The sequence below is a fragment of the Callithrix jacchus genome, chromosome 15 (genome assembly GCF_049354715.1).
Source record: "Callithrix jacchus isolate 240 chromosome 15, calJac240_pri, whole genome shotgun sequence".
Classification (NCBI taxonomy): Eukaryota; Metazoa; Chordata; class Mammalia; order Primates; family Cebidae; genus Callithrix; species Callithrix jacchus.
Window position 1 is genome coordinate 39,628,109 of NC_133516.1, and position 16,673 is coordinate 39,644,781.

The 16,673-nt window shown below is 37.7% G+C and overlaps 1 protein-coding gene and 1 pseudogene across 50 annotated transcripts in view; one reads left to right on the forward strand and one right to left on the reverse strand.

The window, feature by feature from the left end:
- SLMAP (sarcolemma associated protein) overlaps nucleotides 1–16,673 on the forward strand; it is a 166,195-nt gene that overhangs the window by 67,664 nt on the left and 81,858 nt on the right. For all 49 annotated transcript variants that reach the window (XM_078351243.1, XM_008981872.5, XM_078351260.1 and 46 more), the window contains exon 4: nucleotides 13,305–13,377. In XM_078351243.1, coding sequence (XP_078207369.1) covers nucleotides 13,305–13,377 — 73 coding nt within the window. The remainder of the gene's footprint in view (nucleotides 1–13,304; nucleotides 13,378–16,673) is intronic.
- LOC118147943 (large ribosomal subunit protein eL8 pseudogene) lies at nucleotides 13,384–16,079 on the reverse strand (annotated as a pseudogene). Its single transcript, XR_013527397.1, has one exon. The product of XR_013527397.1 is annotated as a large ribosomal subunit protein eL8 pseudogene (transcript).

Genomic DNA, 16,673 nt, shown 5'->3' on the forward strand with positions numbered 1-16,673 from the left:
TACATAGTTAACTGCAGCTACAAAGAAGTTTGGTAAAGTAACTTAATATAGTGAAGGGGAGCAAGAAGATCTATGATTGACATAAATCAATTTTTATTTATTCCTTCAGGTTGTGTGTGTATTGTTACCCCAAACAAAATTAGAGTTGTCTTAGCAAGAAAGAAGATGGAAAGGCAGTAGAGGTAGGCAGCTAATAACAGCTATCACAAGTATAAAATAAAATTTAACGTTTCACAATTTTTGAAACTGAATGTTCTTTAGCTAAATAAATGTTGATTGATCTTCGTTTTTACAATTCAGAAGCTTCCTGCCTCTGCCTAGTTCACTGTCTACTTTATGACCACTAAATTGTATGGCTAAATCATAAAACTAAATGGATAGAAACCTTAAGTGTTTAGTTTCATTTTATTAGTTTAATTTGGACAGTGCAACCATTTGGCAAGTTTCTCCTTTCATTTGTCTGAACATACTCTGATCTGGTGATACTGGTTAGAGTCACCAGACTCTGACATTTTGCATAGTAGAAGTGGTGATGGTGGTGGTGATGATGATAATGCTGATGATGCTGGTGTGTGTGTGTTCATGTGCATATTTATGCATACACTTTCAGTGGTATTGCAACAGCAGTATAATTTTTAATGGTTTTTTTTTTTTTCTGGCCTCCTCAGAAAGTTAGGTTTGTTTTTGTTTTTGTTTTTGTTTTTTTGAGATGGAGTCTCGCTCTGTAGCCCAGGCTAGAGTGTAGTGGTGCAACCTAGGCCCACTGCAACCTCCGCCTCCCGGTTTCAAGTGATTCTCCTGCTTCAGCCTCCCGAGTAATTGGGGCTACAGGTGTGCACCACCATGCCTAGCTAATTTTTTGTATTTTTAGTAGAAACGAGGTTTCACCCTCTTAGCCAGGATGGTCTTGATCTTCTGACTTCATGATCCGCCTGCCTGCCTTGGCCTCCCAAAGTGCTGGGATTACAGGCATGAGCCACCCTGGCCAGAAAGTTAGGTTTTGATATTTGAATTTGGGTAGGGCCAATGTCTTAGGAATTTCTATTTACAATTATAAAGCAAAAAAGAAAGGTTTGTATTTTTTTTTTTTTTTTGAGACGGAGTTTTGCTGTTGTTACCCAGACTGGAGTGCAATGGCACGATCTCGGCTCACCGCAACCTCCACCTTCTGGGTTCAAGCAATTCTCCTGCCTCAGCCTCCCGAGTAGCTGGGACTACAGGCACGCACCACCATGCCCAGCTAATTTTTGTATTTTTAGTAACGATGGGGTTTCACCTTGTTGACCAGGATGGTCTCGATCTCTTGACCTGGTGATCCACCCGCCTCGGCCTCCCAAAGTGCTGGGATTATAGGCGTGAGCCACCGTGCCCAGCTGAAAAGTTTGTATTTTAGTGTAAAATATTGACACTCCTTACTAAGAGAATTCAACTTATATAGGACTATACTGGGAAAAGCTACAATACACACTCCTATATCTGTTGTTGCCATATCACACCTCCAAGTCATTTAGCAAACAGTAAACTGAGCTCATTAACCCACAGAGGAGAAGAAGAGAGTTTGATTACATTATCTTTATCTCCAAGGAATGTTTGTTTTTTGGCTTGCGTTTCCCAAAGAGAATTATTAAGTGTTGATTGATAAAAAGGATGAGGTAATGAAAAATACATTTAAAGAATACTTAGTTAAGATAAGTAAGACTTCTTAGAGCCTTTCATATGTTAACATATATGAAGATTTCCAAGGAGGTGGCCATTATTGAATGCAACTCTTTCCAAACTCCTTTCCACTCTTCTTTCTCATCTATCTGTGAGGAATACTTTTTAGAAAATGCTATATATAGAAACCTAATAAAATGACCCTGAGATTCAAGGTTCTTAGTATAATCTTATTTTAGTAACATTAGATTTTTACAGTCTTCTGTGAAATTTTACCTATCTTTTATGCCAACATTAAGGAGATTGGATTTAAAAAGACTTTCATCATTTAAAATGTTGTTTCTTTTGATACTTACTGGCTTAAAAAAGTTGATTTCTGTTAAGCATGGGCTCTTGGGATACAGCTGTATGACCAGTTGAGTACTATCTGTTTAAGGATATATCAGAAAAAAAATACAGATTTTTGTTCTATGCTAAACAGTGCTTTGATATGCCTTTGTATTACTTGGAGAATTCTCCTGAAATTATGCAACACTATTAGAAAACTGTTGGATCAAAGAAGAAATGTCAAAAGGGAAATTTTATACTATATTATAAAGAGAGGAGACTTTTATGCCAACATGCAGTAAGTAGATAAAAATAATCTTAAATTACATTTGTGTTAAAGAAGAAAGACAATTAAGAAATCTGACACTAATCAGAAGAAATTAGAAAAAGAATAAGAGAAGCTGAAGAGGAAAAATAAAAAGCAGAAATTAATGAAACAGTAACAAAAAATTTTGCAAGGGATAAACAAGCCCAGATGCTGGCTCTTTTATTAATAAAAAGAAAACAAACTGTGAACAAGGTAATTAATAAATCATGATGCATTAAGTTGAAAATACTGGCAAAAATATACAAGATGAGAAATGAGAAAGAAGAAATAAAACACAAATATAGGATATACTAAAAGAATTCTAAGAGAATCTTATATAGCTACCTATGGCAAAGAGAAAAGAAAAAAATAGAGTAAATTGATGTTTTCCTAGCACAATTATCCCAAGAAGTAGAAAAATTTGAATAATCGATTTTTTTTAAAAAAGAGAATAAATAGTTATTAAATATTTACCATTGAAAAGAAACCAGAAACAGAGGGATTTACAGATGAATTTGATCTTATTTTAAATAACAGATAAACCCTATGTTATTTAAGTAATTCCAAACATAAAGCTGGAAAGCTCTCAGAATCCCTTAAAGAACCTATTATATCATTAATGTGAAAATCTGATAAAGATATAGATACAAAAAAGAAAACTATAATTAATTTTATTTATAACAGTAAATGAAAAATTTCAATTAAGTTACTAGGCCAGCACCTGACACAGTGGCTTATGCTTATAATCCTAACACTTTGGGAATTAGAGGTGGACAGATTGCTTGAGCCCAGTAGGTTGAATCCAGCCTGGGCAACATGGGGAAACCCCATCTCTACCAAAAATGCAGGAACCAGCTGGGTATGGTGGCACACGCCTGTAGTCCGAGCTACTCGGGAGACTGGGGTTGGAAGATGGCTTGAGCCTGGGAGGCAGAGGTTGTAGTGAGCCATGACCATACCACTGCATTCTATCCTGAGCAACAGAACCAGACCTTGTCTTAAAAAAAAAAAAAAAGCTATTAGGTCAGACATAGTGGCTCACACCTGTAATTCCAGCACTTTGGGAGGCTGAAGTGGAAGGACCCCTTGAGCCCAGGAGTTCAAACCAGCCTGGGCAACATAGGGACACCCTGTCTCTACTCCCAACCTGCCCCCACAAATTTTTTTAAATCAGCTGTGGGCATGGTGGCATGCACTTGTCTCATCTACTCCAGTGGCTGAGGTGGGAGGATCACTTCACTTGAACCTAGGAAGTTGAGGCTGCAGTGAACCCTGATTGTGCCATTGTCTCAAAAAACCAACAACAATATTAGTAAATTAAATTCAGAAATAAAACTAGAATAAACAGCAAAGTAGGGTTTATTCCAGAAATGCCAAGATGATTCAATATCATCAGGCAATCTGTCAACATAATTCACAAACTAAAATAGGAAGACCATGTAAAGTAGGAAACCATAGTTGTGTCACCAAATAACCAGAGATGTTGAAAAGGCATTTGTTCAAATTTAGGAGTTACCCCTAGTAAAAACTCTAAATAAACAGGATGAAAAGAAAACTAAGTAAAATAAAAATGTTAAGTAAAATAGAATAAAAATAACAAAATACTAGACAGCTGTGAAAATATGCATATATAAACAAAGATAAATTTTAAACCTTATCTCAAGCAAATTATGTAAGGATTTATATGCTTTTTTTTTTTGAGATGGAGTCTTGCTTTGTCTCCCAGGCTGGAGTACAGTGACACGATCTTGGCTCATGGCAACGTCCACCTCCTGGTTTCAAGCAATTCTCCTGTCTCAGCCACCCTAGTAGCTGGGACTATAGGTGCTCACCACCATGCTCGGCTAATTTTTGTATTATTAGTAGAGATGAGATTTCACCATATTGGTCAGGCTGGTCTCAAACTCCTGACCTCTGGTGATCCACCCACCTTGGCCTCCCAAAGTGCTGGGATTACAGGCATGAGCCACCGTGCCCGGCCTATATAGTGCTTTTGAATATATTTATAATAAAGTACATTTGTATACATGTGAATGATAAATAGTTTGTGAGGATTTATGAAAGGATGTTTTTTGGCATCAGTGTGTATCGTACTAAAAACAGTGGAAGCATAATTTTAAGCTCCCCATTTTATAGGTATTAAAAAGAATAAATTAGAATTATGTGAATTGCAGGGATTTCTATAAGATATATTGTTGAGTAAAAATAGAATCAATTGTTTTAAATAATTTCATTATTTAAAATAGTCTTACCAATCCCTGTAAATATATATATATTAGAAATATATTATATCGAGGTCTTTAATGTGAGTCATCCAGGAATGTGGGTGGGAAGGAGGAAGGAATAGAGGAGAAAAGGGAGCCAAATTAAAAGGGAGAGGTTACTAGAACTATAATTTAAAAATCACCCAGTATGTAGGATTTTTTATTAGTTTATGTATTTATATAAACTAATTTGTATATATGCAAGAAATTTCAGAAAAAAAATAATATGTAAGATACTGTGTTTGTGTGTGTATCAGGATTTTGTTAAAAAGGTAACATGAGCCTAATGCCACTGAACATAGTTCATATTAGTGTCACTTATATTCTTAACAACTTAAAACAATCTGTTTTTAAAATTTTTTTTAACTTACAAAGGTGGGGCCTCACTGTGTTACCCAGGCTGGTCTTGAACTCCTGGCCTCAAGCGATCCTCCTGCCTCAGCCTCCCAAAGTGGTGAGATTAAAGTCTTTGAGCCATTGGACCCCACCAGAAATCTGATTTTGATGTTTGACTTTCCTTGTATATGGCTTCAAAGAGAAAACTCAATGGTCGGCATATACACATAAGCTGCTCTATATTCATAAAATATTATTGTAAACAAAGAGCGGACATTCTAATAGATTTTTTTTAAAAAAGGAAGGAAGGAAGTGAGAAAGCCAAGTTTAGCAACCTAACCACCGGCCACTCCTCTTTTTCTGGATCCACAAACTGCTCAAACAATGAGTTTTCTGGGTCACACATCATTACAGTAATCCTCTGTTGCAAAGCTTGGGGCCAGTTAGTTCTATGAACATATGTAACTTCAGTCAGCCTATAACTTCAGGTCTTCATCACCAATATCTTTTCCTTAGTTAAGCCTTTGTGAACAAAGGGCCTAGTAAGAACAAGTCAATGGTATATCTTCCTTTGGCTTTGTGCTCCAACTGCACTGAATTACTTTTACTCCCCATAATAGACCTGGCCTTCAGGCCTTTGCACATGCTGTTTCCTATGCCTAGAAACCTTTCTTGATCCTCAGGGCTGGACGAGGTGCCCACTCCATGCCCCTGTTGTACCCTGCATTCATCCCTTTTATGTGTTTATTTCCCTCACTAAACTGTAAGCTGTGAAAGAGTAGGAAGTGTGTCTGTCTTCATTGTAGAATCTCCACCTGGAACATACTGGTTGAGTAAATTTTAAAATGACCCATGAATCTTCATCCATCATTTTTTTTGTTTTGCATCAGAGTTTTGTTCGTTGCCTAAGCTAGGAGTGCAATGGTTCGATCTCTGCTCACTGCAACCTCCAACTCGCGGGTTCAAGTGATTCTCCTGCCTCAGCCTTCTGAGTAGCTGGGATTACAGGTGCACACCACTACACCTGGCTAATTTTTGTATTTTTAGGAGAGACAAGGTTTCACCATGTTGGCCAGGCTGGTCTTGAACTCCTGACTGCAGGTGATCCACCCACCTCAGCCTCCCAAAGTGCTAGGATTACAAGCATGAGCCACCACGCCTGGACCATCCATCATTTTACCAAAGTGTTTCTACCACCTTATCTCAAGATATTTACAGACTTCCTCCTAATTTCCAGAGGTTCAACATGAGAATTGGGAATCAGCAACCATCTTGTTTGTTACCTACTACCCTCCTTAACCTCTGTTTAATTTTTTCATTCTATAAAATGGGAATCATGATCCTACTAACTACTTCAAAGGATTATGGTACAATGTTGAATGTTTACAATGTGTCACAATGTTCAGTGTCAACATCAAAAGCTTATATATAAGGTGCTTAGTTCAAGACCAGATACTATTATTATTACTAAGCTCTTGCTAACCATGTGCATAGTCTTTGTTTGCATTAAATTTGTCCCTCTTTCTCAGTAGCTTTAGCCCTAGGCTCCTTTATCTGTCCTTTGGAACTCATCATTGGCCATTTTAAAGGTACTCTTACCAACTTCGCTTTTCCAGCTGCTAGGGAAAATCACAAAGTTGATTCAGCACAGACTGTGCCAAATTCATGGGGTTAACTAAGGGGATCTTTCTGATGGCATGGCAGTCTTCTTTTGTTCATTTTAAAAATGGATTCTCAACCCAGGCTATGCATTGGAATTACCTGCAGAGCTTTAAATAAAACTGCTTGGGTTCTACCCTTTAGTCCTAAGAAGGAACATGGCTAGTTAGGTATGGGGCCTGTGATTCAGTTTTAAGAACCCTGCTCAGTTATGCTCCTAGCAGCAACTGTTTTGTATGCCTTCCCTGGTCCCTAAATCCCAAGTTTCCCTTCTAGCTTTATCTGCTGTTAATCCATTCCTACTAATTCTATACCTGTATTTTCAGCTACTTCTGGTTAGTCCCTCTTGAATGTTCTGCTGTTGCCTTATAAATACTCTGTACAAAGCTTAATTCTCCTTCAAATTATTTTGCTGACTTCCCAACTTCTTTTATTGCTCCATCATTTTCCCAAACCCTCTAGCTCAGAATCTTGGTGTATTTTCTGAATCCTCTGTCTTCCTTACCTCTAATAGTCTTATATATAGACCATTTACCTCCTTTTCTTGTTATTTCCTGTTTTTTTCTTGTTGCTACTCTGCCGTAATTTTGTCTACTCCAGTAAAATACATCATACTGGCCATCATACTCTGCCAACTCACTGCCTCCAGAATATTCTTTTTTTTTTTTTTTTTGACAGAATCTTGCTCTGTCTCTCAGGCTAGAGTGTAGTGGGGCGATCTTGGCTCACTACAACCTCTGCTTCCCAGGTTGAAGTCATTCTTCTGCCTCAGCCTCCCAAGTAGCTGGGATTGCAGGCATGCGTCACTATGCCCAGCTAATTTTTGTATTTTTAGTAGAGTTGGGGTTTCACCATGTTGGCCAGGCTGATCTCAAACTCCTTCCAAGTGATCATCCTGCCTTGGCCTCCCGAAGTGCTGGGATTACCAGCATGAACCACCATGCCTGGCCAGAATATTCTTCTATTACAACTTTATTTCATTTTCTGCTTTTAGAAACCGTAATGCTTATACATTGAGGGTCTCAAAAATGTAGTCTCAGTTTAACCTTTCGATTTTATTTCCCACTACTCATCTTAATAAATGTTAAACTGGATTATTTAGAGGTAAGATAGTATACAGAAAATATTCCTTTGAATCCTTGCTCTGCCACTTACCAGATACAGGCTATCAAGCAAGTTATTTTAACTTCTTTGACCTTAGTTGCCTCATCTGTAAAATAGGGCATAGTAATGACTATTTATGTGGTTTATCATAAGTAGTTAACATATGTAGTGTTATTAGCATGGGGGCCCGACACCCAAAGGACCTTGCAATGTAGGTTCTTTACATTCTGTTTGCTCCAGTTGTCCTCCTTACTTATGCATTCTCTCGCTTCCTTTTCTTTTTCTGTTTTTTTGTTCATACCATTCTCTCTGCTTGCCCTTCCATTTCCAACTTTAGAATCCTATTCTTTTTTTAAAAAAAATTTGAAACTTTTTTCATAAAGTCTTCTTCTGCCCTTGCCTATTCCAAGTTCCCATAGTAGTGTTTTGTACCTCTTGTAGCATTTGTGGCTTTTTTTTTTTTTGCCCTTTGTTGTTATGTTAGGTATTTTTGGTTTGTTCTCCCTACATTGAAATCTCTTCAAAAATAGGGACCTCGTCATAATCATCTTGGTTTTCCCCAGAATTCTCAGCATACTGCTTTGTACCCAGCAGGGTCTTAGGTTTTTTTGAACAAACAGATAGAAGCAGAATACCACTATTTCTCATGGGAGAGACAAAAAATAAGGCAGTGAGCAATATTACTGCATAGTATGCTAGAGAAGTAAAGTAGTCAATTAATCTCCATAACCAGAGAAAGGATTTCTCTCACCAAATAAGTAGGTAGACCCCCTGGAGAAATAGCTGACTCTGAGTCTACGGCAATAAATGTAAAAACTGGGCCTAGAAGATTTTGTCATGCCTAAAAGCAATGAAGCTAACTCAGGCTGGCATTCTGTCAAAAGAACTCTAGGAGTTAATGTGAATGAGTCCCCACGGGTCAAAGATGAACAACTTGAACATCAAATAATAATAATGACAGCAGTGGATTGAAATATATGAAATATTCAAATCTACGTGCTTATAATCATATTAAAAATAAAAGTTTTTTTAAAAAAGATTTGATTCCATTTGGAAGAATTTAGGAAACCAGTTTGTCATTCTGAAAACAGGTAAATAAAGAAAAAAATAAAGTATCCTGCTTTTCCTGTTATAATTATACCTGAGGTAAACAAATATTTGAAGAGGGAAAGCTTTTTGATAACTGAACTACAGCTCACAAATGAAGACAGAATGATATAGAATATCAATTTTTAAAAGATTAGAATTAAGAATACTTATATATTCAGCTAACTTTCCTGCCTCTTTTCTGACTTAAAAAAAGCCCATAAGAATTAAAAGCTTTATGAAGCAAAAAATTAGGGATTGAAAGTTCTTGCAACTGTCTTGCAGTGGTGTCCCTTATCTGAAATGCTTGGGCAAGAAATGTTTCGGACTTTTTTTTGATTTTAGAATAATTGTATATACCTAATGGGGGCTGGGTGACCCATGTCTAAACAATTTCATTAATGTTATACACATAGCCTGAAGGTAATTGTATACATTTTGAAATAATTTTGTGCATGAAACAAAGTTTTGACTACCACCTGTAACATATCTGGTGTGGAATTTTCTACTTGTTGATGCTCATAAAATTTCAAATTTTGGCACATTTCAGATTTTGGATTTTTGGATGAGGGACACTCAACTTGTACCTTAGATGGCAACCAAAAAGCAATTAAAGCAAATAATCTCCAAGTGTAGAAATGTTAACACCTCTCCTTTAGGCTTTGGTTATGATATTTCTTGGGTTTTCATGGTTTTATTTGTTGTTCTTCCTGTTGCTGCAAATCATTTCAAGAGATCTTTCAAACTACTCTTAAGTGTACAGTAGTATTTTCCTTCCTACTCATTGTAAGAATGGAGATAGAACCAAACTATGCCATACCTTAAAACTTTCAGCCTCCCAATCCAGAGCTTCAAACAGGGTTTAAACTTACCAGCATGAACCTGGATCCTTTAAGTGGTGTTTGTGTGAATTATAGAGGAATATAGGCTCATGTGGCTCATGTCTGTAATTGCAGCACTTTGGGAGGCTAAGGCAGGCAGATCACTTGAGGTCAGGAGTTCAAGACCAACTTGGCCAACATAGTGAAACCCCATCTCTACAGAAATACAAAAAATTAGTCCAGCGTCGTGGCAAGCCCCTGAAGTCCCAGCTACTCAGGAGGTGGAAGTTGCAGTGAACCGATATTGCACCACTACTGTGCTTCAACCTGCGTGACAGAGTGAGACTCGATCTCAAAAACAAAAACAAACAAACAAAAAGATTATAGAGGAATATAGATTATAGAGGAAAAATAAAACAGACAAGTGGCAGTCAGCTTGTGTAGTCTTAACTCTGATTTTTAATTGTCTAATATTTAGAACAGGTAATTGTGAATTGTTCTTCTACCTTGCTTCCTTGATTCAGACACACCTGATTTTCATGTTTTAACATTTCTGAAATTTGCATGTGGCTTGTAATACATGTATGTATTTAATGGGGCAGTGTTCCCAGGGTTCCCTGTCATCCCTGAGAAGCTGTTTAAATTGTGTGTTTTACAATCAATTTTGTCTTCGAATCTTGGAATATGGTAATAAATAATCTTCCTGGATGATTTTTTTTTGCAAAATATGTCTTAAAAGTATTTCATAGAATGCTTTAGAGCAGAATTTTCCAAAGTATTTTTTTTTATAATATTAGTTCCTATATGTTTCTATAAAGGTGGAAGCGGGAGGCTTATAAGTTTGGAAAATGCATCTTGCTTTCAGAGCTTCATGAAAGACAAAAACACTTTAGGCTCCTAGAAAGCCCATGGTTTAAAAAACAAACAACTCTTTAAATCTCTTTAAAATTAAAGATTTCCCAAACTCATCAGACCCTCAGATCCTTTTCTGTAACACTTGCTAGCATTTTGGGAAATGCTGCTACATATAGTTGATTAATATGAGTGTTAGAACAAAACATTTTCATCAGGTTGCTTTAATTACTTGCCTGTTGCAAGTCAAAAAGATAACATGTCTATATGCATGTGTATATCTAGTTGTCATGAGAATCACTTCAAAGGCATGGTTGACTGGACTAGGTTGTCAACCTAGTCAGCTTTGTCAGACAGGTTGTTTTTGTTTTTTAAACTGCCTTCAACTGTGCAGCAACTCTGTACTGCCCAGTCAGTAGTAGCCCTATTATTATCTCTTAGATTTGTGCATCAGCTCATTTGCTGAACTTCAGTGTAATGTGTCTGAAAACAGAATTACTGATGTAGTATATATTAGCAATATATACTACAGAATTACTGATTTAGTATATCACAGGTTGTCACCTCTGGCAATAGTTTTATTCTATAACTTGTTCTACCTATATTTCTTTTTAAAAAACAACTTCATTACCAAATTAAAGTGTAGGTATTGCTGGATCTTCATGTTGTGTTGTGCTCCTGTATTTATTATAGGCTATTCATAGTGAATCTCTCGGGGAGCCATCTCCTAGAAATTTATTTACCATAAGAGAGATAAATCTGTCTCTTCTGTCTTTTGCCTGGGAAAGGAGAAAGTTAGGTGATTCCTACAAATAGAGATGAATCCTAATGTCTTAAAGTAAGAAACGTCTTTGCACAGGAATAATGGGAGCTACAAAATACTAAGCAGGCATGTTCCTCAACGTCTTCAGTAAAATGCTTTCTGTACCAGATGACTCTGCTGAGTATACAGGTTTTTAAATTGAGAAGCAGATAATCCTTACTGCCCTCAAAGAGTTTAATCTAATTGGTGAGACAACAGTTTCTGTAATTGATAAATATTCATCTTACTCAGATTGAGCTTTGGTGAAGGAATTAGAAAATCTGAGCCTGGAGACTAAGTAGCACATGGTCATGCAGGCAAGAGGATTAAAAACATTGCTTACAGAAGGGACAGCCTGTGTAAAAAGCATGGGGCTGTGAAAGGTAAAGTGCTTGGAGATTGCAGGTAGCTTGGCTTAGGATATCTGTGGTAACAGGATAGAGAATGAGGTCAGACAAGAATGAAGGAGGCCGTGGTTATTGTGCTAGGCAGAGTTTAGAAGATTGCCAGTAGATGGTTCTGTTTTTTATCGTTGTTTGTTTTTCTTTTTGAGACAGGGTCTTGCCCAGGCTGGAGTGCTGTAGCATGATCATGAGTCATTGCAACCTTGAACTCCTGGGCTCAAGCCATCCCCCAACCTCAGCCCCCAAGTAGCTGGGTACAGGTGTGCACCACCCCCACCCAGCTAATTTTTAATTTTTTTTTTGTAGACACAGGGTCTTCCTATGTTGCCCAAGCTGCATTCAAGTGATCCTCCCACCTCAGTCTCCCAAAGCACAGGGATTACAGGTGTGAGCCACTGTGCCCTGCCAAATTGATGGTGCTTGATCTGTGTTAGCACTTTTTATATAATCAATTAGTAATGAAAATCAGTATTGAATACATGGTGTTAAATTCCTTAATTTTAACGTGCATTTTGAGATGACAATTGTATTACTTCATGTTTATAATATCTTGATGATTCATGAGCATGACCAGTTAGTAAGTTACCCCCAAATGCATTAGCCCTGTTCTTTTTTTTTTCTCTTGGTACGGAATCTTGCTCTGTCATCCAGGCTGGAGTACACTGGCATGATCTCAGCTTACTGCAACTTCTATGTCCCAGGTTCAAGCAATTCTGCCTGCCTCAGCCTCCTGAGTAGCTGGAATTACAGGCACCCACCACCACACCCAGCTAATTTTTTTTTTTTTTCTGGGACAGAATCTCGCTCTGTTGCCCAGGCTGGAGTAGGCTGGAGTACAGTGACATGATCTTGTCTCACAGCAACCTCCGCCTCCCCGGCTTAAGTGATTCTCCCACCTTAGCCTTTCGAGTAGCTGGGATTACAGGCACCCACCACCATGCCCAGCTAATTTTTGTATTTTTAATAGAGACAGGGTTTCACCATGTTGGTCAGGCTGGTTTCAAACTCCTGAACTCAGATGATCTGCCCACCTCAGCCTTCCCAAGTGCTAGAATTAGAGGTGTGAGCCACCATGCCTTGCCTAATTTTTGCATTTTAAGTAGAGAGGTTCTGCCATGTTGTCAAGGGTGGTCTCCAACTCCTGACCCCAGGTGATCTGCCTGACTTGGCATACCAAAATGTTGGGATTACAGGCATGAGCAACCATGCCCGGCCTAAGTTTTTTATTTTTAGTAGAGGGGTTTTAGTTTTGTTGGCCAGGCTGGTCTCGAACTCCTGACCTCAGGTGATCCACCCACCTCAACCTCCTAAAGTACTGGAATTACAAGTGTGAACCACCATGCCTGGCCATCATTAGCTCTATTATTAAAATTCAGTTTTGTCCAAGTATAATTTACTTATAATACCAATTTTACTTGTACAGTTCAGTGACTTTTAACACATATATACTACAGTCTTATAACCACCACTCCTCTAATCATTATGTAGTGTATTTTCATCGGTCTGTATTAGTCTTTAATCAGAGCTTAGTGAAATAAATAATTCTTTGAATTCTGGAAAATATAATATTTCACTAATAATGTATTAGTGAAATAAATAATTATTTGAATCCTGGAAAATTAGAGGTATGAAGTTTTATATTTTTAAACAATTATTATATCCATGTTATTTGTTTGTTTCAACCAGTTACCCATGGGTGTATCGTTTCCACAATAAAACTTTTTCTACCGGATGGTATGGAAGCCCGGCTCCGCTCAGAGTGAGTATAATTTAGTACTGTGAAGTTTTTGGATTAATTCCTTGGCTAATAATATTCTAGATGACGGCATACTGCTAATACATGCTTCAGGATTATTTAAGTAATGTTAGAAAATTCATTAGTACTTTTTGGAATATAATACCCTCAAGTTTAAATTGTTTTAGTTGCAATTCTAGTAAATAATAATGTATCAGAGGCAAAAGATTATTTTGTTTCCAAATTTAATTTATATTTTGACAAATTGTTTTTTACAATGTTTCAAGTCTATAAGTTAGTGATAGCTTCATTTCTTTTATTTTCGTTTACTATAGGAGTTCTTAAACTGTGATCACTTCTGGTATTAATGCCAGTGTCACAATCTCACAATCTTATAAGACCTTGAGGATATAAATATAGTTAGCAGCTTATTTTGGTGGGAGTTTGTTGAAGATTTTTTCCAATGTCGTGTTTATTTTTTGTATGAAGCAGTGTAAAAATCATTTAGAGGCAGATACTTGAAAGGGAAAAATTAACCATAAAATCTAAATTTTAAAAGCATACATAAGTACATTTTGATCTTGGGCTTTTTAGAGATTATTAATATGAAGGGTTGAAGGGAGTTGAGCAATCTTTAAACTTCAACATTTTTTATTTGTGGGGAAAGACTTGAATATGGTAGAAGCTTATTTTTATGCCCAACATAATATTTTCCTGTCTTTTAAAAACAGAGGCAATGATCAGAGGGTAGGAGGTTAAGAGAAGTAATAAATTGAAGGGAAAGTAGAGCATTGAATAGGAAATCGAGAAGGAAAGATTAAGCAGAGAGAGGTCCTCCCATTACTGTGTTAGTCTGTGCCTTCATTAGAATCATTTATTTTATGCTTGCTAGAAGCCCCTTACTTTCGTTTGTTTGTTTACTTTTAAGGGTATCTGAAGCAAAATGGCAGAGATTTTAAAACATTTTAATTCATTTTTCTTTTTCCTTTTTTTCGGTACTTGACATATGAAGTAATATTTTAAATTTAAAACGTTAATCTATTTTCTATTTTCAACTACAGCTTAATTATTAAAATTAAACCTTAGGACAATTAATATAACTTAGCTTTTAAGATCAAGAGTTCAGGTTTTATAAGTGAGTAACTTAATCAACTAATGATATATTGCCTCTTAAAGACTTTGATGTTTGTATTTGATAATGAGATTTTTCTTCCATGAAGTTGAAAACTTTGAACAGTTACATAAGGAATCATCTGTGTTCCTCAGGTTCCATCTAGTAGAACTTGTGAATTTTTTCAAAGTTGGTTGCAATGTATTATGTCTCTATCCTTCTTGTTTATCTAATTCTTTTCATCTTTGCCCATTTCCTTCTCATTGTTTGGCTTTTCTTGTATGGTTAAATATTAGTATCACTTAAGTTTTTGCTGCTAATTTAGTTGTACATAATCTTAACTTTCTGGAGAAAATGAATTTTGAACAAGCAATTATCCAGTGATAGAAGAAGATCAGAATGGCCTTTGCAAGTGGGTAGTCCAGTTTAAAGCCTGACTCCACTTGTTCTGTTACTTGATCAGGCCACATTTTTCTTATTTGAAATATGGAAATGATAGTACCTATTGAATAGTAATTTTATAAGAATTAAACAAGATTTAGTACTTAAAGAAGTTGACATATAATAAGCATACGATAAACATCAGCTGTTTATCACTGTAAACTAATTTTTAAAAGCAATTAAGACGCTTTTGGGTGTGCCAGAAAGCCTAGAGTTTAAGGTCCATTATGTATATAGCATTTAGTGCTTTTAAGAACTTTAGAAGGTGGTACTCAACAAATTAATATCTTTTTCTTTCTTTTTTTTTTTTTGAAGGAAAATTTGTATTGTTTTAATTACTTTTATGTACAGAAAACTCAACAGTGTATATTTAACTCAGTTTCGTGGCAAGTTCTTTAGCCTTTGCCTTTTTGAGCTTGACGATGTGAGCCACGGACTTGGGACCCAGGACATTGCCTCCCCAGTGACGGCAGATCTCATTATATCTGTCATTGTAATTGGTGCAGATAGCTTCCACCAGCTTAGCCGAAGCACCTTTGTCTTCTGAGTTAACCTGTGTGAAGGCGACAGTGGTGCAGGTCTTCCTGTGGACTAGACGTCCCAGTCTTGCCTTCCCCTTGATAATGCAGTAAGGGACTCCCATTTTACAACACAGGGCCGGCAAGAAGACAGCCAGGTCAATGGGATCCACGTTGTGTGCAGTCACCACCAGCTGAGCTTTCTTGTTCTCCAACAAGGTGGTGACGGTGTTAACTCCTGCTTGAAGGACAGCTGGTCTCTTAATGGGGATGTCCCCTTTGCCAGCCGCTTTCTTCTCAGCCCGGGCCAACAGCCTCTGCTTCTTCTCTTGCCTTGTCTCTGGTCTATACTTGTGGGCCAGCTTAAGCAGCTGAATAGTTGTTTGGTGGTCCAGGGCCTGGGTGAACTGGTTAATTGCAGGAGGCACTTTCAGCCGCTTATAGAGGATGGCTCTCTGCTGCTGCAACCTGATATAGCGGGGCCATTTCACAAAGCAGGTGAGGTCTCTTTTGGGCTGGGTGTCCTGTCCAATGCCAAAATTCTTAGGTGTTTTCTCAAACAGGGGATTCACTACTTTCTTAGCCTCCTGCTTCTTCACGGCAGCAGGGGCCGGAGCCACCTTCTTCCCCTTGGCCTTCTTTCCTTTCGGCATCTTGGGTAGCAGGAAAAGAGAGCTTTTCTTTTTCTTTTTAGACAAAGTTTCACTCTTGTTGCCCAGGCCAGACTGCAGTGGCACTATCTCAGCTCACCATAACCTCTGCCTCCCAGGTTCAAGTGATTCTCCTGCCTCAGCCTCCTGAGTAGTTGGGATTATAGGCACATGCTGAAACACCTGGCTAATTTTGTACTTCTAGTAGAGATGGGGTTTCTCCATGTTGGTCAGACTGGTCTCAAACTCCTGACCTCAGGTGATCCACCCATCTTGGCCTCCCAAAGTGCTGGGATTACAGGCATGAACCACCATGGTCAGCACTCTTCCTTGATTTTTATTACATTACACAAATTGTTTTTCTTTTTGAAGACAGTCTAGTTCTGTTGCCCAGGTTGGAGTGCAGTGCTGCAATCTCGGCTCACTGCAACTCCCACCACCCGGGTTCAAGCAATTCTCGTGCCTCAGCCTCCCGAGCAGCTGGAACTATAGGTGCACACCACCATGCCCGGCTAATTTTTGTACTTTTAGTAGATATGGGGTTTCACCATGTTGCCCATGCTAGTCTCAAACTCCTGAGCTCAGGCAGTCAGCCCACCT